This window comes from Yarrowia lipolytica, chromosome 1A (assembly GCF_001761485.1).
Source record: "Yarrowia lipolytica chromosome 1A, complete sequence".
In the NCBI taxonomy this organism is placed as follows: Eukaryota; Fungi; Ascomycota; class Dipodascomycetes; order Dipodascales; genus Yarrowia; species Yarrowia lipolytica.
Window position 1 is genome coordinate 1059198 of NC_090770.1, and position 27481 is coordinate 1086678.

Consider the following 27481-nt stretch of genomic DNA (forward strand, 5'->3'; position numbering starts at 1 on the left):
TTGGAAGGGGAGGAGATAGCATTTGGGGGCTCTGGTTTGGCGTATGGGGGGACTTTAATGGTACCGTTTAAATCGCCTGGTGCGGGCGAGCAGAATGGTACTTTTGGTTCTTCTGAATTCCTCCTGGAACCTTTTCTTTAGGAGTTCTGATTGTGTCTTGGCCGAAACCCTGTTGTCCCTTCCAACCTTGGCATCGTTGGACAAGATGATCAGAGATGATCAAAAAGATCTAGAGTTTCTGTCAGCTTGTTGACCCCCTGTGAGTATGGTTGCATCACGAGCTTCGCGGCATGTTGGGGCGCCTAATTTCAGATATTGCCAATCTCGGAGGAGTTAACTCTGTCCAGCAGAAGATATCAGGGTGCCAGAAAGTTGTTTCCAGACAAGCTGTGAAGATACAGGTGTAATGTCGCTCGCTCCGAGGAGATCCGAGAGTGTCACGGATCTATTTGATCGGGGATCGGTAGGAATTGCTAGGCCGTAACGTAGTCTCAAGTGTACGCCTATGAGTACGGTATGTCCAAGTGGGCCCTGTAGCTGTAGCTGTTCCGACACACTCCAAGCTGATGCATCCTACAAGCCTGCGTGCGCTTGTTGCAGGTCGTATACGGAAGTGTTCGTGAGCGATGAACAAGTTGCTTTTGGCGGTAGGCTGGTGGAATTAGTGGTGGTAGTTCCGCCGTGGACCCACTCGCAGACTAGAGGCTGTTGCCTCGCATGTAGAGCCAGCCGCTGTTAGATTGGCTCCCCGTTATCTCCTAGAAAGCCGTAACAAGTGTCTCGCCGTGCTAAGACATGGACATTGGGCTCTTCAGAGTTGGCATATGTCAGCTGAAGTGGCAGAAGTGGCCGAAGAATCGGAGCAAAAGCCAAGACTCGGGTCGGTCCACGAGCTGTGGTGTACCTACACTAAAGATGCGGGGAGAGAGGTGTGGGGGTTCTTGGCTGAAACCACAACGGTTTCATCAACTGTTCGATGCAGTCATGCGGGTTTACTGGTTCTATGGGATGTTATTCTACATGGACAGCACCTGACTGGCCAGGCAGTACACGGCACAGCGGTCTCGCTACGATACTATAGACAGCAATAACTCTACGATGACGTCCTAAAACAGACAATGTAAACCCAAACGTTTGTTCCTGCACCGGGGAGCTTGAGTCTAGAGGGGCAGAGTGTGTGGTATGTACGATACAGTAAGTAGTGTGTGCATTCGCCGTGGTCCAGTAGGAGTACTCATAACTGGCTACATTGTGTACCAAAATGTATGGTGGAACCACTTCAGTCATTAATTGGCGTGATCACTGCTGGAATCTCAACTCCACGTCACCAACCAACCACTTTCGCTTCAAGTACAAGTGTTCGTACAAACGCACACCAGTTTCACGCAAACCCTCACGGAGATGTGTAATGGACGAACGGTGATAGGTCCTTTTTCGACGGGGTTTGGCATGTTTTCCATTTCAATTTCCAACGGCCCCATCACGTGGACAGACCCTGCAACGAAGCTCGTGTGAGCGTCCATACACATTGTTGCTGTTCCACCATTACTCAGGTGTCACCTCCAAGGTCCCCCCTTTCGAGATAAGAATAAAAATGAAGTGTAACCTTGTGACAATAGACCACTCGTAACAGCGCCATTAGCACCATGGCCAGTGAGTTCGGGTGGGTCCATCATCAGAAGAGGCAACCGAGTTACACCGTTACCACACGATAGTTCGGCACTTTTTCTCGTGATTGAGCGTTTCTTCTCATCCTCAACTGTATCAGCAAGGGGTTTCCAAAAGTCGCCATATCCGAAATCCAAGACCGTCATCGTTCTCAGAAGACCAAGAGCTTTCGAAAGGTATCATGAATGAAGAGGAGCTTTCGAATGGATGTTTGTTTCAACAAAATTCCAACTTTTGAGACTGGTTAGTTAGTACAAGAACCGGTCCAGTATCAACACGAGTACAAGTCAACTAATGTGTCGAAATAAAACATTTTCTCACCAGACGAAACCCATCTCATCAATCACGTGATAACAACCCCCAATCACGTGACCGTGGACCTCTTGGTGGATCTCTCATGACTCTCCTCTTCATGACTCTCCTCTTCATGACTCTCCTCTTCATGACACTCCTCTTTCATGACTCTCCCTCTTCATGACTCTCCCCTTCATGACTTTTCACGGCTCTTCTACCCGTATGACAAGACTGTTTGACTTTTATCTCGTGGATTGTGCCTTCAAAAAATCGCCTATCGCGTTTCTACTAGGCCTCATCACCATCCAGTGCCTGTCTGCCGTGATTCCCCTAACCCGATCGCCAGAGAAGGTTCGAGGCGTGCTGCTGTGGCTAGTGTGGCGCAGCTCCGGTGGCAAATGAGAAGCTCGTATGTTATTAGGGTTTGGAAAACTGTGGATGCTAGCTGTGAACCGAAGGAGGAGTTGATATAGGGGGTATCTGTAGATGAAGGGGAGAGGATCAAGACGTTTTGAAACAAGCGTTTGATTAGTCATCGGGCGTCTACGGCGTCGGGGCCCCCCCACTTAGTAAGCGGCTCTCGACCTCCCCGCCCACTCTATATTGCTCAATTGTGCTTGCTGACTGTTCCTGCAACTCTGTCTGCAAAACTCTACCTAGACCGACCTGCGAACTTGTACACCTCACCACACACCACACACCGTACATCCAACCAAGTTCATAATGCTACTTCGAAGCCGTTTACCCGCGGTACGAAGTGTGTTTGTGGCGCGCGGAGGCGTTGCAGCCCAGCTGGCCTCCTTCACGACGTCGTCCCGGCTTCTGTTACCCCGGCGAGAGTCGGACAAGAAGCCCAAGGGTGGCAAGGACCGCGGTCGTCACAACAAGGATCACAGCAAGGACCGCAACAAGGACGTCAACAAGGCGGCCGAGGACTTCCTCAAGGACGTTCAGAGCGGCGACCCCTGGCGCAACTCGCCCAAGGCCAAGTGGAGCTACACCTGGGGCAATCTCAAGGACGATCTTGGAGGCAAGTCCAATAAGGCTAGCCAGGAGAATCCCAACAAGAACGACAACGACAACGAAAACGACAAGAACGATAAAGAGAACAAGAACAAGGACAAAAAGGATAACGACAAAAAGGACGAGAAATGGAAGGACGAAATGCCCGCGGGAGGACGAGAGATCGAAATCAAGGTCACCCCTCTGGGCATTGCCGGAACCCTGGGAGCCGTCGGAATGCTCATCTATCTGCTGACCAGCGGTGGTGAGGGATCCATGCACGAGGTCTCGTGGCCCGAGTTCCGATCCCAGTTCCTGGACAAGGGCCTGGTCGAGCGACTCACTGTGGTCAACCGAGCCTATGTCAAGATTGATCTGCGACCTGAGGGAAACACCCTGGGAAACAAGACTCTGTACCTAACCATTGGATCCCCCGAGAGCTTTGAACACAAGCTGGATGAGGCCCAGACCGAGCTCGGAGTGCCTCCCAACAGAAGACTGCCTGTCAACTACATCGAGACCACCAACTACTTTGGCCTGGTGATGGGTCTGCTGCCTGTGGCCCTGACCCTTGGATTCTTCTACTGGATGTCAAAGAAGATTGGTTCTGCCATGAGCGGCGGCGGTCTGTTTGGCGGCGCTGGCAAGTCCAAGGCCAAGCTCTTCAACAAGGACACCGACGTCAAGGTCAAGTTTGATGACGTGGCTGGCATGGGCGAAGCCAAGGAAGAGATCATGGAGTTTGTACGGTTCCTCAAGAACCCCCAGAAGTTTGAACGTCTTGGAGCCAAGATCCCCCGAGGAGCTATTCTGTCTGGACCTCCCGGTACCGGTAAGACTCTGATTGCCAAGGCTACTGCTGGTGAGGCCGGAGTCCCCTTCCTGTCTGTATCCGGATCCGAGTTTGTGGAAATGTTTGTTGGTGTTGGAGCTTCTCGAGTTCGAGATCTCTTCTCTCAGGCCCGAAAGATGGCCCCCGCTATCATTTTCGTCGATGAGATTGACGCTATTGGAAAGAAGCGAGGTTCCGGCAAGTTTGGCGGTGGCAACGACGAGCGAGAATCGACTCTGAACCAGCTGCTGGTCGAAATGGACGGTTTCTCGTCTTCTGATCATGTGATTGTTCTTGCCGGTACCAACCGACAGGATGTTCTGGACCCTGCTCTGCTTCGACCCGGCCGATTCGACCGTCACATTCAGATTGATCCCCCGGACATGGAAGGCCGAAAGCAGATTTTCGCTGTTCATCTTGCCAAGCTGACTCTGTCTCCTGAAATTAAAAAGGACATGGATTACGTCAAGGGCAAGCTAGCTACGCTGACTCCTGGCTTTGCCGGTGCCGATATCGCCAACTGCTGCAACGAGGCAGCTCTGATTGCCGCTCGAGACAACTCCGTCGATGTCAAGTTTGACCACTTTGAGCGGGCTATTGAGCGAGTCATTGCCGGCATTGAGAAGAAGAGCAAGGTTCTCAACCCCGAGGAGAAGAAGACTGTGGCCTACCATGAGGCTGGCCATGCCGTCTGTGGCTGGTTCTTTGAGCACGCAGACCCTCTTCTCAAGGTGTCTATTGTCCCCCGAGGCAAGGGTGCTCTTGGTTACGCCCAGTATTTGCCTGCGGACAACAAGCTGACTTCCCGAAACCAGCTCAAGGACCGAATGGCCATGGCTCTGGGTGGCCGAGTCTCCGAGGAGCTCCATTTCCCCTCTGTCACTTCTGGTGCTCAGGACGATTTCAAGAAGGTGACCCAGATGGCCAAGGCTATGGTCACTCAGTACGGAATGAGCGATATTGTCGGAAACGTCTTCTTCCAGCCCCGATCTGATGAGCAGATCAACAAGCCATTCTCTGAGAAGACCGCCAAGATGATTGACGACGAGGTGTCGCGAATCATTGACGAGGCCTACACCCAGTGCAAGGACATGCTGGAGAGCAAGAAGCACGAGATTGAGTTGGTGGCCCAGGAGCTTCTGACCAAGGAGGTGCTGGCCCGAGAAGACATGATTCGTCTGCTGGGCCCCAGACCCTTCCCAGAGAAGAACGAGGCGTTTGACAAGTACCTGAGTGGTACCAAGAAGCAGGAGGGCGAGGATCATGAGGGCGGTGAGACCAAGACCGCCTAGGGACTACGGTAGTAGTTGTATATAGTACGCAGAATTGCAATTGTATTAACGGACAATGGTAGCGAATCATATAACCCGAGCAAGGTGAGTATGGTTCGTGGGACAAGTAGACGGGTTGGCAAGACGAGACGTCTTTGCTGAGTTGTACTAGATGGATAGATGATGAAACACAGTGCACAGTGGAGGCAGGTTATAATGTGACAATCTACAATGGCTCTCACAGGTCTATTTGCTACTGTTTCGTGTGATAATTACACAAAATATACAGGTTCTATAAATATATTATACAAGATCCTACCGAGCTCACTCTAAGTTGATACTCGAACCAATGAACTTCCTCGATAGTCGTAGTCCTCATGGCCAACCATATTACCCCTCATAATTGTAGTTTCCATAATCCATGAAACCACTCTGATACATGTCAAAGTACCACTCATTGCCCGGCCTCGAGTACATCTCAGGCAAGACATCGGGCTGGCCCTGAGGGTAGTCGACGGGAGCATAACTGGTCTGGGCAGCTGTCTGCTGCTGCTGAGGATAAAAGTCGTTCACCATCATGTTGTATGTACTATCAACAGAAGACGGCGTCGCATGTTGTTGGGGTTGCTGAGACGCCTGTTGTTGCTGCGGCTGCTGCTGCTGTTGTTGTTGCTGCGGAAGCTGCTGCTGCGGAAGCTGAGGCTGGCTGGAAGACACATTAGGAGGTATGCTTGTGGGTGTGGAGTAGACAAGCTTGTCTAGAGCAGTGTTGGGGTCCAGCTTTTCGCCAGCCTCCTGCTTCTTGTGTCGCTCCTGAGCAGTGTCCACAAATTTGACCGCCACGTCGTAAAACTCGGTGAAGACAAGCAGAAAGCTGAACTCCTCGCCGTCAGGCAGTGACTTGAGAAAGTCAATGGCAATCTTCATGAGCTCCAGATCGGCTCGAATGGTCGCTTCTAGGGGTCGCTGAAGCACGTGGATCAACAGAATCGTAAATGCGCTCAGCAAAAAGAAGGAAAACGACCAGAAACAAGACATGAGCTTGACGGGGATGTTCCTCGTCAGATAGATTGTATTTCGAGCAGCCTGGACACAAATGGAGTGAGATGAAAACAGTCGGGGGTTGGGACTGCCCTTGTTGGTATCTTCATGAGAAGACGCGCTCATGGGAGTGCCTCCATTGGGAGTGTTTCCGGTCTTTTCTCCCTTGCCGAGAATCTTGCGATTGTACCAAGTGGGATGATATACGGAGGTTCTGTGAATAGCCGATTGCAGAAAGTAGTAGTTGAAATGTACCCACAGAGAGTTGAACTGCGAATGCCACTCGACAATCTGAGATCGCATCGAGTTGTCAGCCTCGTGAACGTCTGCATAGCCCTTGGAGCAATCAAAGACCATGACATCAGTTCCAGGCCGAAGATGAGCAGGCAGACACTCTCGCCATTGAGTCAGCTCGCGATCAAGCTTGATGATGCACTCGGAGATCTTTTCGGGCGACTTGCGTGCGGCGGATGCACTGTAGAGTTGACTGTACACTTTAGAGGAGATTCGAGACAAACCATGCAACAACTGGGCATATGACGTTTTGTGGCCGTCACCCCATTTGATGTAATCAATGCCCTCGTCATCTCCGACGTCACACGAGTCCGGCGACGGGGTGGAAACGTCGTTGTCGTGAATGACAGGGGGAATACCTGATCGTAGAGACAGATCTCGATCCATAGTGTACACCAACCACCAGTTTCGCATTCTCAACCGAGCCACTTTTGGTGGGAGGTGCGTGTATCCTTCTCGGCGATGTAATCCGAGATCTATAGCCAGTCTAGCTGCTGTGTTGACGGCCAGGTGGACTCCGTGAGGAATAGGAGTGCTGAAAAAGTACATGGCCAAAAGAAGAGTCCCCTGAAGCGCGTGGAAAGACCCTCCGAGGGACATGATGCGAGTGTAGAAGAATATCGAATTTGCCAGGGCAGCTTTTCTGAGCGTAAGTATCGACTCTCTGGTAAAACAGGCAGAAGCTACCTTGCATTCTTCCACCACCGAGTGTAGGAAGTCTGTGGTAATGAGAACGAGGGTCCAGAAGAGGTAGAGCTCCGCGTAGCCATTGGGTCTCGATCCGGGCTTGTTGTAGAAGGCTGCCACAATCTGGTTCCAGTCTTCTCTGTCCAGAATACCGGAAATGTAGTTGACGGCGTCAAAGAAGTGGTTGGTCAGGGCCTCCACGTATTCCTCGGGCATATCGGGTAGCAGCGGCTCGGGGATAGGCTCGACGAAGTCTCGGAGTTTGAGATGCATCTTTGAAAATACCTTTGTGAAGACTCCGAGCATGTGTTGTTTGATTCCTGGCGATCCTGCTCGATCAGACAGCCATTGGAGGCCTGAGGGCGAGAAGACGGCGAAGACGGAGGATCCACCGAAGGCTCGATCCTGGCACCGTTCCATCGTGTGCGAGAAGGTGTCTCCTCGTTGGGCGGAGCTGGGGGCCTTGAACGGGTAGATGAAGGATGTTGATTCGTTTTTCGACGAAGTTCGGGGTTCATCTTCGCTGTTTTCGCTGGTTTCGTTGTCGGATTCCGAGTCGCTCTGGGGAGACGCTCGTCGAGACACAAACTCGGAGCCGTTGTGTCTGAGAATGATGTCTGCGGCATCTCCCAGTCGGTCGTCACCCAGACGTCGTAGCACCTTGTCGAGCAGCGATTCAATTCTGTCGAGGCGCGACTTGGACGACCGCGAGTTGTTTTCCTTGGTCACCTTGGCCTTGCGTTTTTGCACCACCTCGGTGTACATACAGTCTCGACCCGAGCCCAGACAGTTGTTGCAGGCCGGTCTCTGGCCGTCGCATCGGGTTTTGCGCTTGCGGCAGGGCTCGCACGCCCGAGACACTCGCGGTTTCTTGGCGGTGTCTTCGTCCATGGTGAGGGTGGAGAAGTTCTGGTACTGTACAGGTTTTGGAACAAGTTTGCAATTGCAATTCCCGCTCTTGATCTTTAAAATTGACTTTGGCGGGGTCGATACCAAAGTGGATGTGAATGGTTGCTGTGTGAGACGGATTAGTGGTGCTGGCGGTGCGGCGATGGCTCCGATTGGCAACTCTGCTTTCGTGTCGACCGCTGCCCCGGAAAAGATGGCTACTGTTTACATACTCCACTACACCCATGCACCTTAGCTGGGTGGCGTAGCTACTTTACATGCACCCTGCACCCATATCTCTGACTAAGAAAAAGTGCAGCGCCGGAACAATGGCCAAACTCTGTTTCATGAGGTGGGTGTGGAGTGGATCGGAGGCGGAAGGCAGGCATAGTGTTTGTGGTTGTGGTTGTGGTTGTGGTTGTGGCTGTGGTTGTGGCTGTGGTTGTGGTTGTTGTGGTTGTGGGAGGGTCACGTGGTGGTCACGTGACCTCATGTGTCGTCCGCCCCTATATAATTTGTGCGGTGTCCGCCCAACAGTTACTACTGTACTTGTATACATCTCCTCCACTTTGACGGTCAAACGAGCGATAAAAAAGGATAAAAAAGACATTAAAAAAGGATAAAAATTAAAAAAACATAACATAAAAAAACATTTTATAAAAAAAGTTTCGGATCGGAGTATACACCTCGCGCAGCCCAACCGAAAAACCTACGGCTCCAGTGGGGCCGTCAGAATGACTTGATAGATGACACAAATCGGACGGTGGTTGGTTCTATCAAGCCTCTAGACCATGTGAGTCGTCATCCACATGCAGACAACGGCTCTCTCGACAATGGTACCTTCCAAACCCGTCTATACTACCGTACAATACCCCACAATGTCACATTGGCTCGTTAGCCGCATTGTATTGTAAATATGTACGAGCCTCTTCCGTAAGATATTTGTCACGGATTAATACGAGGCTGACGACAGTGTACGTCTTGGAGGTGATAAAGAAGCGCAGTGATAAAGAAGAGGGCAAGGATAAAAAGAGGGCGAGGATGAAGAATGAGGGCAGTGTCGGTGCATGTGGAGTTATTCTGTGCAGTACAATGTGCGTACAATACAAGTGCCGTACATATTCTACTCAACGGCGTGAGTTAGTGGTATTGGTACAGTACATACGCGTATTCTATCCTCCTATCCGCGCGTATACTACGAGTATGTACTGAACGATATAGTGTACGGTATATAATGAACGACTATGGTATGTATAATGTATTATGTATAATGTATAATGTATAATGGTATGCCAGACGGTCGGTTCATAAACGGCGGGTTATTGTGAACCAGTGTTTGACAATAGCAATCATAGCTGGTGACTATAGACAGGGCTGTCTGGTGACACAACCGTCCAGCAACATTCATCGCCGGCTGCACTTTCAACAGGTAAGTTTACCCGAGATGATTTCGATGAGAGTGAGAGCGAAAGAAGAGGAAAATGGGCGATCCGAAAGGTGATGATGACTAAGCGGAAAACTAGGTCGATTTGGTGTTGCACGTGATTGACCCAGAAATACAATGTCACCTACAACAGATTAGTTGTGATCGTACTCCTATAAGTACACCGTAGAGTACCTACTGTAGATCTGTCTATCTCTGACTTTCGTACAAACATTACTTTTTCCACAGTTTGCAACCACTCCGCAAATCACGCACAATCTCAAGACAGACAGCTATGACGATCGCCTCGTTTGCCAGGGTGGACATCCAGGTATACTGTCGCAGGGGAGCTGGGTAGTTGCTGCTGGAGATTGGTTCTAGTAAAGTCACAACTACGAGGAGAGCTACGAGGACTCGCACTGACTAATGTACTGTGATCGACCAAGGCAGTCTGGCCGCCACTGCTACAGACTTTCTGAGTGCTTCCGACGCTCTGCCACTCGCATTGCTCGTCATCTCGCAGCTCACTAAGTTGTTCCATAGCAGTACGGAAGCGCGGATACGAGTGAACACGACGCGTGTAATGGACGCTGGTGGTAAGCACGAGAAGATTGATACAGGTACGGTGCTTGTATGTCGATAACGGCCCATACTGTCAATTGACATCTCCAAGCATCAGCGGTTGATCAGTGAACTGCAAAGCCCGCTATTCACAAGACAAGCAGGATGACGGTATAGGTGTGTATTGTGAAGCTGTGGGAATTTCTTCGATACGAGAACATATGATTGTACTTTTACACTGCAAGTGTCAGGGCAGTCTCACTCACTGACTGAAGTTTCACAAGCTCCATCACACAAGCTCGTTCACCATAGAACAGATATCTACAAGTACCATACATCTCTTTTGACAGATGCGGCATTTCTTGAGCACTATAACAGCTAAGTGAGGGTTTTCTGAAGTTGCTCAGACGTTGCACTACAGAGAAGAGACGTCACATCCACGACTTTGGCTCTCCTCTAGGATCAGTGCACGCAAGTCCACGATATTGGAGAACCAGCTATGTTCGAGTACGATACTCGCTCGCAACTGCTCTGACTGCCATACCTTGGAGGTACCCAGCTAAACTGTGGAAGAAATAGCCGCGAGGCATGTTTCGGCTATAGACTGTATAATAATGGTGAATGGTGCTACAAAATACAACCACTACAGTCTACATGCTCATGACTGGCTTTCGTTAAATATGCACTTGCTTTTGTTTTATAAGACGCGTTCAAAATCCTTAGAACTTCTTGCCGAAGAGGATCATCTGCATCTGGTCGTACATGGAGATGACACCGGCACCGGCAACACCTCGGAGAATGTTGGCACCGCAGCCTCGGAAGAGAGAAGCAACACCCTCGGCCTTGACAATCTGGACACCGCAGTCGAAGGCAGAAGAGTACTTGACGCCAGTTCCGGAGGTCATCATCATTCGTCGTCGGATGGTATCGAGAGGGTAAGAGGCGGTAGAAGCACCGGTGGTGACGGTCCATCCGAGCAGGAAGGCGGCGAGGAAGTTGCCCTCAAGAGGACCAACGAGAACAACGGGCTTAAGGGAGTCGTAGAGACCGAAGTACAGACCTCGGTAGACAATGATACCGACAACGGAGACACCGAAACCTCGGTAGAGACCGGCAATACCGTCGGAGGCAATGGTCTTTCGGTAGACATCGATCAGACCGTTGAACTGTCGCTCACCAGCGGCCTTACCGTCCTTAGCGACGGACTTGGCATCGTTGGCAAGTCGGGTTCGGGCGAAATCAAGAGAGTAGACAAAGGCAAGAGAGGTGGCACCGGCAAGACCACCGGAAGCAAGGTTACCCATCATCCACATCCAGTAGCCCTCGGACTTCTTGAAGCCGAACATCTTCTTGAACTTGTCCTTGAAGGCAAAGTTAAGAGCCTGAGTGGGGAAGTATCGGATGACGTTGGCGGTGTTTCCTCGCCAGAAAGAAACAACACCCTCCTCGGCGGCGGTTCGCTTGAAGCAGTCAATGATACCGGCGTAGGGTCGAGAAAGTCGGCCCTGCTTGATCATCTCCTCCTGGTTCTGGATGAGGAGCTTGACTCGCTCAATAGGAGCAGCAGCGGTCTTAGAGACGGCGGCGGAAATACCGCCCATCATGAAGTCAACAAGGAAGTCGGACATTGTGTGGGAATGTGGCGTGATGCTTGAAGAAGAAAGCTGTCAAAAAATGGCGCTGGGGGGGTTTATATATTTGCCATTGGTATGGAAAAAAACATGCACATGCATGTACCTGGGTGAAGGGGACACCAAAGGGGGGGATTACCAGCCTAATACGCGGCCGATTCGGGCCGTTGGACCATCGAATTGGGTCTATGGAGTGCGGTCATCACATTGGCACCGTTTTTATTTCGTTACGCCTTCGTGAACCCCTCCAAAAGTCCATTCTCCGAGCCCCCCCAGGCCCGATATTGTGACACCCTTTGGCACAAGGTTTGCACAAGAGCCGGACATGCAAAAACTCTGTTGTGAAAAAGAAATGCAAATCAGGGCTATCTGAGACACAAGAGGGACCGGTTGGGGGCCGATTTTCGCGGCTGGAGCGACGAGTCCGACACTATCGTGCTCAATTCAACTCAATCGGAGGTCAGCGGGCCCATTTCGGGGCCCCAACGGCGACTTTCGGACCTCCGCAATCCACCAGTCATGTGCAAAAATTTTCACACACAAGGTTCACAAAAAACACCAGTGGAAAATTCAATTCCGAAACCCGAAGCTAGAGTTCGTCGTACCCAAAAGGTAGAACCGAAGATGATTCTGGACGGAGGATCCGAGCTGAAGCTTCGCGGAGGCGATGGTGGCAATGTTCGGCGGATTTGGAGCCACATCCTTGTCTTCACGCCACGGTTTGGGGACCCCAAAGCCCCCCAAATCACCTATCAAAACACCACATCCACTTACGGACACACGCATGCCAAATACAGTTTTGACCTGGAACCTAGCGTTGAGCTGCTTGTTTGGGCGGAAGTATCGGGCGACCTCGGGTATCTGTCTGACGAATGGGAGACGCGGATTTCGAGTGGGGGGGAAAAGAAGATGAGGGTCACGTGACCCGCCGCGTGTCCGAGGATGGGCCACGAAATTAGATGGAGCTGCGGTAGGGCGAAATTGGGCTCTGTTCGTTCAGCATGTCTCAGCTCTGTCTGCTTATAGTTATAGTAGCCATTGTCGACAGGAGTTGGAGCTCAGTCTGAGTTCAATAAGCCCCAAAACAAAAGAGGCCACGTCATTTGCCGATTGGAGCGCACTCGACTGTTTCTCGTGTTTTGGCGGTTCGCAACCGGCTCATAGACCGCCGTTTATAGGTCACACTACCATCTGGAGTCTCGTTTTCAGGGTTCAAAAAGATAAGCATATATCGAAGAGCCGGTGAATTTTAACCACCAATAGTGGGAAGCGAATTCTGGAGCAACACGGGCTAACTATGAACACCAACGGTACAAGTAGTGGGAAAAAGACACGAAAAACGGAAAGTGTCGGATCGAACTGATCACGTGACCGCGGTGGTGGCTGTGGCGCGGCATTCGGGTTCACGGCGACCTGTTAATCTCGTTTTCATCAACCCAAAAGGGCTCTGCCTTTGAATCTATGAAACCGTAACTTAGGCGGCTAAAAACTTTGGCGATGAGTTATCGCCTCGTGGAGGTGTGCGTCTAGGGTGCGTTCTGGATGGGGGGTATGAGGAGCACGTCCCGGTTATAGGGGAGGTGGTATGAGTACGTACGAGTTGATCGGGAAATGGGGACAGGTTATGAAGATGTAGGGGTACGGAGAATGTGAGGTAAGAAACAGATTATGAATACCAAGTTCCGGGTGGTGTGATCAGGGTCGATTGAGTGGAGTTGGAGAACTTGGCAGTGAGGTGAAAAACAATAGCGAAAAGAAAGACAAGTTGTTCGGCAACAAGCCCGATCTATGGAGTGGGTTTGTCTACGAGGTTGTCGGTAACGCGACTATGCCAACTGTTTTGTTTTGGACTCCATGAAGATTGGAAACAAACAGAAGCTGTCCAAACACGACGCCTTCGACGCTCTGAAGGTGACTTTGTCGTTCTCAGTGGGTATCGAGGCTCTGTATTTTGAGATGCCAAGTCCAAGCGTACAAAATGGATCTCTTTGGCAAGTCTGTAGATGATCAGCACTCTTGTAATTAGACGAACATATTCACGGCCAATTTGTTGGTTGGTTCAGCTCGGAAGACGGATATGTACAAGCCTCTTCAACGAATGACGCAACTACGAGACCAACAAGTGAGCGATGATATGGCAACAGGCACGACAAAAACACACCCAGAACACATCCAAAACACATCCAAAACACACCCAACCCACACCCAAAACACACCCAAAACACACAATATGTTCCCCTACTCTGTCATACCTGTCACTCACTCCGCTGACCTCTTCGGTTCGCGTCACCGGCTCCGACTCTCCACCCAGCCCAAATCAGGTTACCTGCTTTCATGTGCTCTTGCTTGGGACACACTCTTCTTGTCCCTGTCTCAAACAGACCACCTCTAGGTATTTTTACCTTGCCTTTTCCCATATTGGGTGGACTTGTCACAGCAACAGATCATTATGGTATGTACATAGGTAAGTCTGCAGTGACTGCAGTGAGACATCTGGTGTCTTGTATTCAGTGTCAAGTCCAGAAAACTTCTGTGTACAACTGGATTCACTTATGTATACAGTACAAGTACATAACCAGCAATGGTGCCCGATGGGGAAAGCACACTTGCAAATTTCAAATTAAATTTTTAGAATATTTCCAAAAAAAAAAACCCAAAAAAAAAACCCTTTGATGTCCGAACTCAAATTCTGCAGGAATCGGGATCCCAATCCCTAATTATAGTCCACAGGTTGGCGCAAAGACTGTACTTCAGCGATATGATACCAAATTAGCTGGCGTAATTTCAAAGAGTGCAAAAACATAGAGTCGAGCTCAATACGGACGAAGACACACCACAGTTTCGGAATATATGCTCATATTTCTATTCCGACCTGTGTAGGGCCAGATATGAGTGTCTGAAACCAGAATTCAGGACTCGGCCATTTTTGACAAATTGGGACGTGACGCGAACACCCGAGGGGACAAGACGCGTGCGAAGACAGAGGAGCAGGTAACAAAAGGGGTTATATAGAGGAGAACACGGGTGGGTACAGCACGAGTACTGCACCTGTACAATCATCGGGCAATATTCGACATTCGAGCATTAATTACATAGACAATTCAAGAGGAAGGGCCTCAGATAGTCGTCCTCATCCTGCCGACACGCCAGAGGGCGGGTACATGGCTGGCTCTCACAGACGGTACTTGAGTATCAACGAGTGAGCATAATACGTTCGGGCGACACGAGAACGAGTCCACTAGAACGAGTCCACTAGAACAAATACACCAGTCACCAATACTACGCGGCGAGCCACAGCCCCCCTCAACATCCAAGGTTGTCGCTAGCCCACGGATACACGTTGGACACCCCAAGTGCAGCGACAGTCTCCTACTTATAGTGGCCGAAGAGACAGCGCAACCAACTGCTACGAGACGAGAGGCACACCGGGGCCTTTGGAAACACCTCTCATGGATTTACTGGTGTTCTCCTCCTGACTGCGTTGTGTAGTCCTCCAGAGACGCGTTCATCCAGTGACGTCTCAAACGTTTCCAAAAGACATCACAAGCAGCAAGGTGGGGACTATCGTATGCATGCTGGGTTGGTCATTCGATATATTCACTTTCAACTGATTTTTCACGCGTTGACGGTTTCCGAACGCGGTTTTCGACGGTGGAGGAATTTCGAAGAAAACTCGAGTAGGTTTCCGGAGACCATGTTCTAGAGTTTTGGACATCCATTTTGAGAAGGTACAATGTGCTGCACAAAAATTTGTACGTGTTTTGCCTGTTGGAAGGGGATGATTTAATTACCACATTTTCGGGCTTTAAACCAATTAAGGTTTGATAACCAAGTTGGACGTGGATGAGCACATGTACGTGAACGATTTGGTCGATACCGTGCTGTTAAATGGGTCAAAATTGATGTCGTAGGGGTTTGAAACGGCCTTTCAAACGGTCTTTGAATCGGTATTTGAAACGGTCTTTGAGACGGTCTTCTGCTACCAATAATCATCAGGTCAGTATAGCGTCTGAGAGAGAAGCCACTTCATCCCCAAATGTGGCAGCGGTGGTTCCAGTTTTATATTTCGAGTATGATGGATCTTTCCCCAACACAACGTTCTGGACTCGATTGACAAGCCCAATGTACATCGGAAAGATTGACAAGCCCAGCTCCAATGTGGGGGTTGTGTTTCCTGGGTTTGTTGTACTTTTGGCTGACAGTCCATATATTATCCTTCTTCATGGCGTAGATGAAGTAACCACAGGGCTCATCCTCATTGTCATTTCCCGTCCTTGCGCATGAGAAACGGAAATTGGCGTTGTTAGTCTTATTCCTTTTACCACAGTATGGGTTGAATTTTGTCAGTATCATCGTAGTGAATGTCCAGTTGATACTAACACAATCGCAACAGCAGCGCATCGGGTGTCGCACGGACTTTCGGCCACCTTCCAGACTTTGACGCGAATGCGAACCCCTGTGTTTTGCGAACCCATTGAGAGGCTCCCACATCATCCACTGAGATGATTCTCGGAGAAGAGGCGGATGGGGAGTTGCCGCTTTTGTCTTGGCGGATAGTCGCTGGAGTTGAATGTGCTTTTGTGTTCAATATTGTAATGAGATTCAACAGTAATGAGAAGTTTATGTATTTTTTGGCACATTCATATAAAGCGATCCTGCAAGTTTATGCGTTCATCTAATATATATATATATATAATTTTTTTTTGAATATATATATTATTTTTGTCCCGATCTTTCCTCCTCCAGAGGTGTGTTTTTTTTTTTTGGATAGAAAAAAAATGGGTTCACTTACCAACACAAAAATTAGTCACTTTCACAAGTCTAACCAGGTTTAAGTTTCGATAAAGTGGACGGGTATTTAGCACTGATTTTTACGAGGGTACCCTTGGTACGAGGGTACAAGGGATAGCGCATACTTGCAAGTTGTCCTCGGTGACATCAGTTTTGTGAACAGAATGCTACTAACAGAAAGCAAGGAAGAAACCAAAGAATTTGGAACAAAAACCCATGCCATGGTCGCACTTTCAAAAACATCGTCAAAAGAAAAACCAACTCCATGGCAGCATCAAAGAGTATACAGTACAGTACATTGACACTTGCTGCGACAGGAAAAGCCCATGCAGTCGTAGAGTAGCGCTTACGTACATTCTCTGTCAGTTTCGGTACTATACCAGAAGTGCCATCCAGAGTTCTACAGACTGACAAACTGGAAGAGTCGCACCTTCCGCCGACAGCGACCAGATACAGCACTGTTGAAAGACATTGAGGATAATGACACACTAGGCTACAATGAAGAGCTGGTTATCACAACGGTAGGAGGCCCTTGTAAACATATACAAACATAGCTGATACTGCGCTCACCAATACCGACGCTGACGATGCGTTGATGGATAAGGACAGGTAGATCTTCTGATACAGACTTACAGGACGTTGAGACCGCATGGGGATGAGGATGAGTATGACTGCGATTCTGAGGATACTTGGGAACTACATCTATTAGTTTCTGCACTGGATTTATGAGGTAATTGTGCTACATTTGCATAGCATAGAATTCACGCTGTAGTGTGTGTATTCGGATGGATTATTGTGACTGGCGAGTTTTCTACAGCCCAAATAGACCCAATATTATCTGATATTTTGATACAAGTACTTGTACTCCAACCGGCAGCTTCTGGCGACTTTCTACGCCCACTATCTACAGTATGTACAGTACGTATCCTATAAACAATATATAGCAAATGATTTTTATTGAAGAGTTGATAAGTAGCACTCTGTGAAGATTATCCATGCAATTGATATTCTTTTCGCTTCTCCCTGTAATATATATATATATATATTTTTTTTTGTCTATTGGGACTAAGTTTTTGTTCTCCCAGCTGGATTAAGTAGGATTTTGATATGAAGTCGATGCACGGTGCCAGTCCATACCATACATACGTTTTTCTCCTGCTAGATTGCAACACAAAAATTGGTCACTTTCACGAGTTTAACATGGTTTGAGTTTCGATAAAAATGGAGGTGTTTGGTTACAAAGTGATTCAAATACTACAAGTAGTAGGCACTATTTGTGTCTGTTTTTTTCACAATTTCCGACAGGACACTTTCGTATTGATTACGTCATCAAGTTTTTACCCACTTCATTATATTGCGGTGTAGATATGCCGTAGATATGGGCCATTCTACAGTGTTTGTTCTTCTTTGCCTCCCCTTCGTCACAAATTTGGGGTCACTTGCAACACAAAAATTGGTCACTTTCACGAGTTTAACAGGGTTTGAGTTTAGATAAAAATGGACATTTACAAGTGATATATACAATAATTAGTTGTGCTCGTATTGTACTTGTACTGTCCGTTTGAAAATGGAAAGGGTATAGTCACAAGAACGACATGTCTCAGTCCTGATCGTCCATAAACAAATTACAGGTCTACGATTGCTCGAGACCCAGATGCATTCCGCACATGTGAATGATGCGACGATTGTTTATATTCCAGGACGTCTCAAATTGGACATGGTACTCGACTTTGTCATCCTCGGAGCCATACGAGCTCCTGTGGAAGGCTCACTGGCAGAGGTCTTTCGAGCAGTTCCCAAGGGCGGCATTCGAACCGAAGGAGTTCGCAATCTGGAGTTGCCAGCAGCTGCAGAAAGCGAAGGGGTGCTCTTTGAAGGAGACAGAGTGGGTGCAGAGACTGTAGATGAAGCACCGCCCGACGTGGCGTGCCCTCTTAACGAACGGGTACTCTGGGAGTGACTCATGGGCAGCCTAGAGCCCTCTGAAACGGACCGGGTACTTGCACTGGACGGAATGGTCCGCTCGGCACGTCGATCTGTGCTCAGTGAGAAGCCCACGGGCTTGGTAGGCGGTCGAGACATGTTGGTTTTCGATTTCATGTGTCGAAGGGAATGCGATGGAGGGATGGTTTTGGCCGTTGTGCTTGTATTTGTATTTGTATTTGCGCTTGACGGCTCTTTCTCCTCCTTGGACAGATGCAAATCAACCACCTTAGAGGGCGACTTTTTGATGGGAGAAGACGTTTCCAGAGTGTTGAGCTTGACAGGCGACAGGTTCAGGTTCTCCTGGTTCATCTTCTCCGGCGAACGTAGAGCAGCCAGGTCCTTAGCTGGAGACACGGGAGCCATGTTCTCCTTGGTTGGCGAGCCCAGTTGCTGCGCTGTGTGTGCCAGTTCGAGTTTGCGGCCGAAAATGTTGATTTTTCGACGCTTGGCCGCTGACGACACCACGTCTCGTTGTCTGGCTCCGTCAGTGATTTTCTCCGGCGTCTTTGCGTCGTTATAAATCTCCATTCGTTCCGGTTCGCCTCCCGAGCCCGCCGCCGCAGCTCTGTCTCTTTGAGCCGCATAGTGGTTGCTGATGGAGTCCATGTTTTTGAAGGACCGTTGGTGGGCTCTTCCAAACCGACTGGTGGCTCTAGCCGACCGTCTGGAGGGTGTGTAGCTGGCTGCGACCGCCGCGGCGGAATTTGACGGACCGGCGTTGCGTTTTGTAGGAGACCCAGTGTCGCCCTGCTCGACAATCTGTTTGGCCCGGTCGTTCATCTCCTTCATGATGGCTTCCGACACGGAAGGCGACATTGACGGAGACGCGACTCCGAAAGCCGTTCCATGTTTCATTGGAGATCGCAATGAGAAGTCCATGGTGTAGAGCAGCTGTGTGTGTTGTTAGTCGTCCGTGGCGGTATGTGTGTTAGTCGTCCGTGGTTAGTCGTCCGTGGTTAGTCGTCCGTGTCGCCTGTTTTCTCTAAACTGGTTCTGTGTCGCAAACGGCTCTGTTTGTGTCGCTACTGGCTCCGAACAGGTCAAATGGGAGTCGAGAAACGGTCAATCCGACTCAAGAAATGGCGATGGTGTGGTGTTTGGAGAGACGTACATTTTGGGTTCAGATTATATAGATAGCATCCGCTTTTGGAAAGCGGTAAACAGGGGATTAGGGGGACGGGTTTTGAGAGGTCCTCCAACCGACGATGGAGAGGAGATGTAGAAATGGAAAAGCCGGAAGCAGAATGTTCGGACCTCGCTTAGCCTGATTTCCGAGAGAAATATCCGACTTTCGCCCACTTAATACCGATTGAACACGGCCATCTGGAGACATTGAGTTTTCACCATGTACTGTAGCTGGAAGTTACAGTCTCACGACTGTGCATGTATATACAGTACATCCGTACATATGGGACATTCACGCTACAGCTCTAGTTGGACCCTCCAAAAGTGATATTATGGGCGGTGAAAAGGGGAGACGTTGCGCAAGACGTGAATGTGGCTACCAAAATAACACTCCTAATCTGTCATTGCTCCAATACCGCCAATATAACGTCTTCTAGAGACAATCATCTGGGTGCAAATATCATAATTCATTTTACCCTCTTCACTGTAAAGCCCTGTATTACGGGTAATACAGGAAAGTGGGCTGGACAAGTAAAAAATATAACGCTGGGGACGTCTGACAGAGCTCAATCTAGAACCAACATTTGTCATTCATCTTCAACGCCAAATCCGCTCAATTCCACTCCACTTGCCAATTCTCAGCTGGAGTGTTTGACTGACTCCCACGCCGACAGGTCCGATCTGCCCACCTCTTATCTGCACAGTGTCGGTCTTCCTCTCTACCTACACTTATCTACAGTGCCTCCATCTCGAGACCGGCGAGCTAACCGCGCACCAATACGGCAGATCGACGCGTCTGCAGCATCCACGTTCGATATTTGACGTCGACCTTCGATATTCGACTCGCACACACGATATTACTCGACGGGTGCATTCTGACAGGCCCCGTCTACAGTACAGCGTCCACTCCACAAGCTCCGTACACCCCTGGATATTACGGGAATAGTGTCGCAAGAGCCACAGACAGCGTAACAACAGCTACAGACACCACCACAACTCTCTACAGCTCTCTACAGCTCTCTACAGCTCTCCACAGCTTCCTGCATATATTATCACGGTCAGTATCGACCAAAACAAGCCCGCCGTCCCTTCGATGGCTGCTCCAGACTCTCCCTCCACGCCCGACAGGTCGTTTGTCAACATCCCGGTTCTTCCCCCGCCCAAACGCTCGCCCCACAAGTCACCCAAAATCGGCCCGCAGTCTCCCACGCTGCCTCTTCCTCCAGTGCAGTCTCCCATCCCCACCACCCCCAAGTCTGCGCTTCGGTTCCCACAACTCGAGCCGCGATCCCGGTCCAATTCCAACACCTCCAACCGCTCGCGATCACCGTCGCCGCTCAGAAAAGTAGTCTTTTCACCCAAGGAAGAGCTCATTGACGGCGGCAAGAAATCCAAAGACAACTTGCCCAATTTGGCTGATCTGAAGGAACTCAACCAGAGAGACCTCAAGGAGCTGAAAGAGCAGCAAGCCAAGGACTTTGGTAGCTTCCTTAATTCGCCAAAGACCTCAACTTCCCCTTTCCACTCGTCGACACCCCCGCCACCACCTCTGCATCTCGATACTGAAACCAGATCCCCCAAAGGAAGATCCAAGTCAGTAGGAGCAGCTTCGTCACCGGTAGATATTACTCCGACACAAACACCAATCATGCATACACCCACATCAACGCTACCCTCCTACATCAACCCCGTGAGTACAGCGTTCTGTCTAGGTCTGGCCGTGGGTCTCAGCATCTCGGCCATCCGACCAACTCTCGAAAAAGCCGTCAACCACGGCTCCTCGTGGCTCGCATGGCTCTTCAAAACCGTCATTCTGTGGACCGTCATCGGTGCAGCGGCTTACATGGCCTTCACTTTAGGCAAAGCTGTCCTGATCACGATTCAACAGAACCAGCAGAAGCAACAGCAGACAGCCCATAAACTGCCCCCCACACCTCGTTCAGACCCATTTGAAGGTCTTAAACCGAATAAGCCGTCGTCATCGAGCGGCTCTACGGTTTCTGCTTCATCTTCCAAATCAGCTTCTTCGACAAAGTCTTCTGGAAGTGCCGCGTCCATCTACGAGTTCAACAAGTACGTTGATGAGCAAAAGGTGAAACGACGGGGTCAGAAGGACGAAGAGCATTCCTTCAGACCCTATCCTGCCCGTCCTCAGTTGTCTTCTACAGCTCCTGGAAAGATTTATGGAAACATGTCATAATCCGGACTAACTATCTTACCTCAACGGTAATAGTCATATAAGTTATTAATTTCAAAGAAGAGTGAAAAAGGGAGGTAGATATGGATAGAGGTACATAGATACAGTATGTACGTAAGTACTTACAGTACTTGTACTTGTACTTGCACTTGTACAATAGTCTGGTTATCCTTTAGTGGTTCGAGTACTTCTACAAGTATGACCACTATCTGTTAGTCAGCCAGCACTCATAATGATGACGTCAGAAACTATTGAGTAATCGTAGAGACCAATAAAGAAGTCAGAAAGCTCTTGGACGCTCCTTTACTGTTCATAGAGTGACTTTGCAATGTTGTCTGTTCCCCGGAGATAACCCATTAAGGACGAATTAACTCCGGCAGTGAAAATATTAAAGTTTGGGTGAAATTTTACGACATGTGAAGGTGGACTGAGTGTACACGTAGTATCGTACAAGGATGTGGGGAGTGTAAAGAAGGCCCTTGGTGGGTTTAAATGAGGTGGATATGACTGGATGGCTGGGATGCACGTGTTCGAGTGATGTTGTGAAGTATACAACTACCGTTGGGCGTGGAGAGACGGAGAGACGTGAGAACAACATGTTGAATATCACGTTGTGCGACCTCCCCAATCTATCGAAGTTCTGAACGTATGATTCCTCTACTTCATGAGATGCTCTGTAAATACTGCCTGTTCATTAGACAGTGAGTGTAAACCCTGACTGTATCAAACAGAGAGTGACTGCAAGCACAAGTATTGTAGGTCTGTACATACACAGTTATCCTATAGACGATAATACCTACTTGTACCTACCCCACAACTGTGAATGCACAGAAAAAGAAGAAAAATGTCAGTTTGATGCACTCATAGTTCTTTACATGCTCTCAGATTCGAAGCGGATCGGTCTGTGGCATTTGGATGACAGAACAGATACAAGTTAACCAGCCAAATGAGGAGGCTTGCTTCTCTACATATATTTCAATCCACAGCCAGGAGTGCGAAGTTGCACAGAGGTATTCTTACCAGAGCTCTACAGATCACACCAATACCTTGAGCTGGGTCTCACAGCGTCGTCATCAGTCTAATTTCAAAAGTGTTGGTCACCAATCTACTTCACTCACAGCTTACAGTCACAACCGTGTTCACCGTGATTCACCATGATCACCGGTTGTTCGTCCATACCATCATCTATTTTTACTAACCTGCTATATGCACGGCAGCCGCCATTTTTTATCTACAAACAAAAGTGTTGCAGATTTAGTAGACCTCGCCCTGGTTGGCAGGAATCTCAAAGACAACCTTCTTGCCGGTGAGCTTGTTGTAGACAGACTGGAAGGACTCGAGCTTGTTGTCGATGAAGGTGGAGTCCTTGGAGTCGAGGAAAACCTTCTGGATTCGAGTGCCACCAACCTGGTACTTGACTCGCTTGCCAATGATCTCGGTGGGGAAAACGAGATCCTCGAGGAGAGCCTCGTGGACCTTGGTCAGGGTTCGAGACATGGGTCGAGGCTGAGAGGGCAGAGCCTTTCGGCCGGCCTTGGGGAGGATTCGTCGCTCAGCAAGGAAGACAACGTGTCGGTCGGAGAACTTCTTCTCGAGCTCTCGGGTGAGTCGCTGCTGGATCTTGTGGACAGCGGGGAGGGCGGGGACAGGCACAAAGATAACGAGGGCCTTCTTGCCGGCAGAAACCTCAAGCTCTCGGGCAGACTTGAACTGGAAAAGTCGCAGCTCGGACTTGAAGTCGGGAGAGGAGTTCTCGAGGTCGACAAAGGCCTGGGCGACCTGGAGCTCGAGCTCGGAGGGGTCCTGCTTGATGATCTTGAGGGCGGCAGACATGGTTGTGTGTGGGTGTGTCGTTCGGGCTTGGGGGGAAGTTTGACTTGGGCCAGAGTAACTTTGCAAAAGTGCCAGGCTCCGCGCGTGGTCCTGTCCCGTTTGGGACGTTAGGGCTAACCCTAGCTGTATCATGTGATAAAATCGACTAAATGGGGAAACAAAACCTTATTCCACACCCTCTCAAAAGTGCACAAAAGTGCAACTACAATATCGATGAACTTTATGGCATGACTGCAGATATTGCTCAACGAGTATCGTGGACGTTTGTAAGGGTTGTGATGGAGCTGATTTGAGCTGATCTGGAGCTGATCTGGAGCTGATCTGGATTGGTTCTAGAGTCTGATCTAGTCTGGAATCAATCCAGAGTCGAATCTCCGCCTGAGGGGTAATGGTTACGGCTCAATACGAGGGGTAAGTACATACTTTAGGCGACCTCTGATTCAGCATACTTGTACTTGTACACGTGTCTCATGAGATCGTCTTCTGTATTGAATGGATGCGAGTTCAAGTGCTCGCGTCTTACTCGTATCGACCAGTAATACCACACCAATCAAAGTCAGATTCACTCGAGATCGCTTCTCGAGCCCTCCTGTCGGCCCTTCTCCACACTGTGGGGTTAGAGACCAAATAGTGTTTCGTTAGCGCAAAAGTCACGAGGACAATGGTGCTGCCGATACGAGTCTGGTGCCGCATCTGGTGGAATGATGTCCACTGTGTTTGCGCATATCCAATTGGAAAGGGTTGGGTTGTACAAGTACAAGTACGTTGCAAGTATCCTTACAAGTATTTCGTCCATGTTAGTATCGGACGCTAAGGTCGCTTCTTCCCTGCGTTACGATAGAAAAACTTTTGTCTTTACAAGTCGTGAAATGTGAGGACCAATGGGAGTAAAAGTGCCTCAAAGACTCAGTGAGATTCCAGATTCAAAATAAGACTACTTTTGTTACTGTGAGATCAGTATTAGCGAGTCTATGTTGTTGTTTCATTCCTACACAGTTCGTTGGCACTTTGTTGAAGATTTGTGGAAAAAGTCATGACTGGCTAGAATTGAAGGCGGAGCATGAGTATATAAATAAAATCTGTTTCAATCTGTTAATTCACACCAAGATCTGACCTCAGAAGAATTGATTTTGGCCAAACTACTTCACAACGACAACTACCGTAGACCTCCCGCCCACAGTACCTGTATCGCCACAAATCATTCCATTCTGACCCAGATGTGAGCCATAACTCATTAGTGAGGTACTACTTGTACAAGCACAAGGTACAAGTACCATCCATGGATCTGGTACAGTACGGTCCATAAGACATACTCCTCCTACGACTACAATTACAGTGTGTACTGTAGCCGTCCTAGATCATCTGCCAGACGCCAAATCTACCCACACTGATCTCTCACTTGTAAATCCGTTCAAACCTATCATTTCGATACAAATACCGTTTCTCATCATGTCCGTCTGTCTCATCTTTGCGATATTGTGGACATGCACCAACATCGTATCTTTATGAGACAGTTGGAGAATACACACACTTGTGGTGCAAGGATCGGCTTATACGATGTGGCAAGTGAAAGGGAGTGGTGTATGAGATTGAGCGAGTAGGAGCTCTCCTATTCCTACTCCTACTCCTACTCCTACTCCTACTCCTACCTGTATGTACATACTGTACTAGAATAATGCAGTTTCCATCGATGTGAAGCTCAGTGGAGTTGTGAGCCATATTGAGAGACCGTTGCAAACAGATATCCAGTGCTCTATGAACAACATACATGGATTAACTGATGGCCTTTTCATCACGGACCCACATAAACCTGCTTGACGATGATGCCTGAAATTTCACAGGTACATACTACAGGCTTGGCATGGGCCGTGGATGTATTTATAGGTCCGATCGGCGAGTGAGCGGCGAGTGAGCGGCGAGTGAGCGACAAGTAAACAGGCGTTTTTCGGCGTATCTGTATTAGAACTGTTAGGAACCATTCAAAGTGGGTGTCAATATTCATGTATCGTGTCAATTCATGTATCGTGTCAATTCATGTATCGTGTCAATTCATGTATCGTGTCAATTCATGTATCGTGTCAATTCATGTATCGTGTCAATACTTATATCTCAAGTGGTTGCATCGCAAACAGCCATCGCATACTCCACTCTACTCTCACTGAGTTCACTCTTACCCGGCTCCACCTTCTAGAAGCCACCACCGATCCACCGACGATGATCAGTCCACCACTTGCTCTGAATGTGCGTTGGAGCTGCACCATGATTGATGACGTCACCGCCATTCAGATAGGGCAAAAGACGAGCGCCAATCGCAACAATGGGCGTGTGTCGACGACTCCCCCGCTCTCTGCGGTTTCAGCGACTCCAACCGTCGCCAAAAGACCGTCATTTTCGTCTCAAGCGCAGCCCAGCCCATCTCTTCTAAAAGATTCCAGAAAGATAGGGTTCACCAACTACGCACCAATATGTACAGTATCGTAGCTACTCCGGCTTGGCTGATCTGAGAGATAGAGACGGCTCCGAGACGCGGAAAACGGCGGGGTCGGACCGATCACGTGACACGTACTCATCCGTCGCGCCCCGAGCTCCATTTCAACACCAAATACTCCCGGTCACGTGCCACCCCGCCCGCTCTACCCACGAGATGTTTCTACACTATACACTGCCACGCCGTCATACCTGCAGCTAGGTTAACATTCGATTAATTAGTGGAGTCACCAGTGTACAGGACTATGGCGGAAACCGGGTTACACAAACCGGCCCGGAATAGCAGCATTATACCGCTGGACGAGATCACCGTCAATAAATTGCGTCGTTACTCGGGACAACCATTGCTCCTCCGGCTACACCTGCTCAAAGGACTTGTTCCACACTCTTCCCCAGCTCTCCCACGCAAACAAAGAGAGCAACCTTAAGTGGACAGCTCATGAGCACTCCCCTCGTTTGCTGCCCACGCTCGATTATATAAAGACCAGCGGATCCCCTTCTATTTGGACTTGCATCAACCAACCACAACCCACACCAAGCACACAAAGCACAAGAACAATGTCCCAGAACGTCAAGATCTTCTACCAGCCTCAGTACGAGGACCGAATCTGCGAGAACGGCTACGTCGTCTTCGTCAACTCGGAGGAGTCCCTCGAAAAGTGGAGAGCCGACCCCTCCACCAACATTGTCAACATTGTCGCCGCCTACCAGGTCTGGACCACCGGCAAGCAGGGAGTCAACGGAGAACTCAACGAGCCCTCCAACCTGCAGCTCGACACCGACTGGGGAACCCACAAGGTCGACGACATTATCCCCATCATTCTCAAGGAGGGCTCCTCCAAGGGCTCCGCCAACCTCGGCCACAAGTTTGGAACCACAAACGCTTCCATGGGCCCCCGAGTGGCCCACTAAGATGTGTCCTGCGTGACAATGATCCCGTCTTCTGCATGAATCGGAGCCACCACCTCGCTCGTGCCCTCCAATCAACTCAATTGACCATCTCTTCACACACAAACACCCACTCAATGCCCCTCGTGTGGCCACAAATCGACTTCTGTGAATCGATCCAAAGCCTACGTCGCATTGAGCCCAACAAGGCAAACTGCCCCGCCATCTAATGGCTCGCAAAAGCCCTGCATACTAGGACTCACCGTCCCCTCTCCAGTCAGTCATGGATATAATTTAATGATATTATGGCTTATGACCAATTGTACACGTAGAAACGACAATTCCAGGTACACGCCCGCCGCCTTCTGTGTCTGCCACAAAACACAAACGTATTTACGTACAGTATTAGTACATTAGCGCCGTTGGTCGTGTGGGGTCACAACCACCTGCCAAAATAAAGTTTATCCAACATATATCAAACGCCCGATTGCTCTCTATCTAGCAATGTAGGGTTAGGGTTATATTAAATCCGGTAAAACTCAAACCTAATCGGAAACAAGGAGACCTTACAATTAAGGTTAC

At 49.3% G+C, this 27481-nt stretch overlaps 8 protein-coding genes across 8 annotated transcripts; 3 read left to right on the forward strand and 5 right to left on the reverse strand.

Annotated features, from left to right (window-relative positions):
* Positions 1 to 2685: 2685 nt before the first annotated feature.
* On the forward strand, positions 2686 to 5088 carry YALI1_A10619g (uncharacterized protein; the record flags this gene model as incomplete). Its single annotated transcript, XM_499951.3, has 1 exon — positions 2686 to 5088. One exon carries the CDS (start codon positions 2686 to 2688, stop codon positions 5086 to 5088), a length of 2403 nt encoding a protein of 800 aa, XP_499951.1.
* A 369-nt stretch (positions 5089 to 5457) lies between these two features.
* On the reverse strand, positions 5458 to 7980 carry YALI1_A10672g (uncharacterized protein; the record flags this gene model as incomplete). Its single annotated transcript, XM_499952.3, has 1 exon — positions 5458 to 7980. The coding sequence occupies one exon, from the start codon at positions 7978 to 7980 to the stop codon at positions 5458 to 5460; it is 2523 nt and encodes an 840-aa protein (XP_499952.3).
* Positions 7981 to 10680: 2700 nt separating this feature from the next.
* Positions 10681 to 11589, reverse strand: YALI1_A10708g (ADP/ATP carrier protein; the record flags this gene model as incomplete). Its single annotated transcript, XM_499953.3, has 1 exon — positions 10681 to 11589. One exon carries the CDS (start codon positions 11587 to 11589, stop codon positions 10681 to 10683), a length of 909 nt encoding a protein of 302 aa, XP_499953.1.
* Positions 11590 to 18072: 6483 nt separating this feature from the next.
* On the reverse strand, positions 18073 to 19248 carry YALI1_A10784g (uncharacterized protein; the record flags this gene model as incomplete). The annotated part of the gene is made up of 1 exon (XM_499954.3): positions 18073 to 19248. The coding sequence occupies one exon, from the start codon at positions 19246 to 19248 to the stop codon at positions 18073 to 18075; it is 1176 nt and encodes a 391-aa protein (XP_499954.3).
* Positions 19249 to 20223: 975 nt separating this feature from the next.
* Positions 20224 to 20540, reverse strand: YALI1_A10796g (uncharacterized protein; the record flags this gene model as incomplete). Its single annotated transcript, XM_068281722.1, has 2 exons — positions 20224 to 20472; positions 20529 to 20540. 2 exons carry the CDS (start codon positions 20538 to 20540, stop codon positions 20224 to 20226), a joined length of 261 nt encoding a protein of 86 aa, XP_068137823.1.
* Positions 20541 to 20587: 47 nt separating this feature from the next.
* YALI1_A10798g (uncharacterized protein) lies at positions 20588 to 21694 on the forward strand (the record flags this gene model as incomplete). The annotated part of the gene is made up of 1 exon (XM_499955.2): positions 20588 to 21694. The coding sequence occupies one exon, from the start codon at positions 20588 to 20590 to the stop codon at positions 21692 to 21694; it is 1107 nt and encodes a 368-aa protein (XP_499955.2).
* A 1251-nt stretch (positions 21695 to 22945) lies between these two features.
* On the reverse strand, positions 22946 to 23524 carry YALI1_A10827g (40S ribosomal protein eS7; the record flags this gene model as incomplete). Its single annotated transcript, XM_499956.3, has 1 exon — positions 22946 to 23524. The coding sequence occupies one exon, from the start codon at positions 23522 to 23524 to the stop codon at positions 22946 to 22948; it is 579 nt and encodes a 192-aa protein (XP_499956.1).
* Positions 23525 to 26569: 3045 nt separating this feature from the next.
* On the forward strand, positions 26570 to 26923 carry YALI1_A10857g (uncharacterized protein; the record flags this gene model as incomplete). Its single annotated transcript, XM_499957.3, has 1 exon — positions 26570 to 26923. One exon carries the CDS (start codon positions 26570 to 26572, stop codon positions 26921 to 26923), a length of 354 nt encoding a protein of 117 aa, XP_499957.1.
* Between the last annotated feature and the right edge of the window lie 558 nt (positions 26924 to 27481).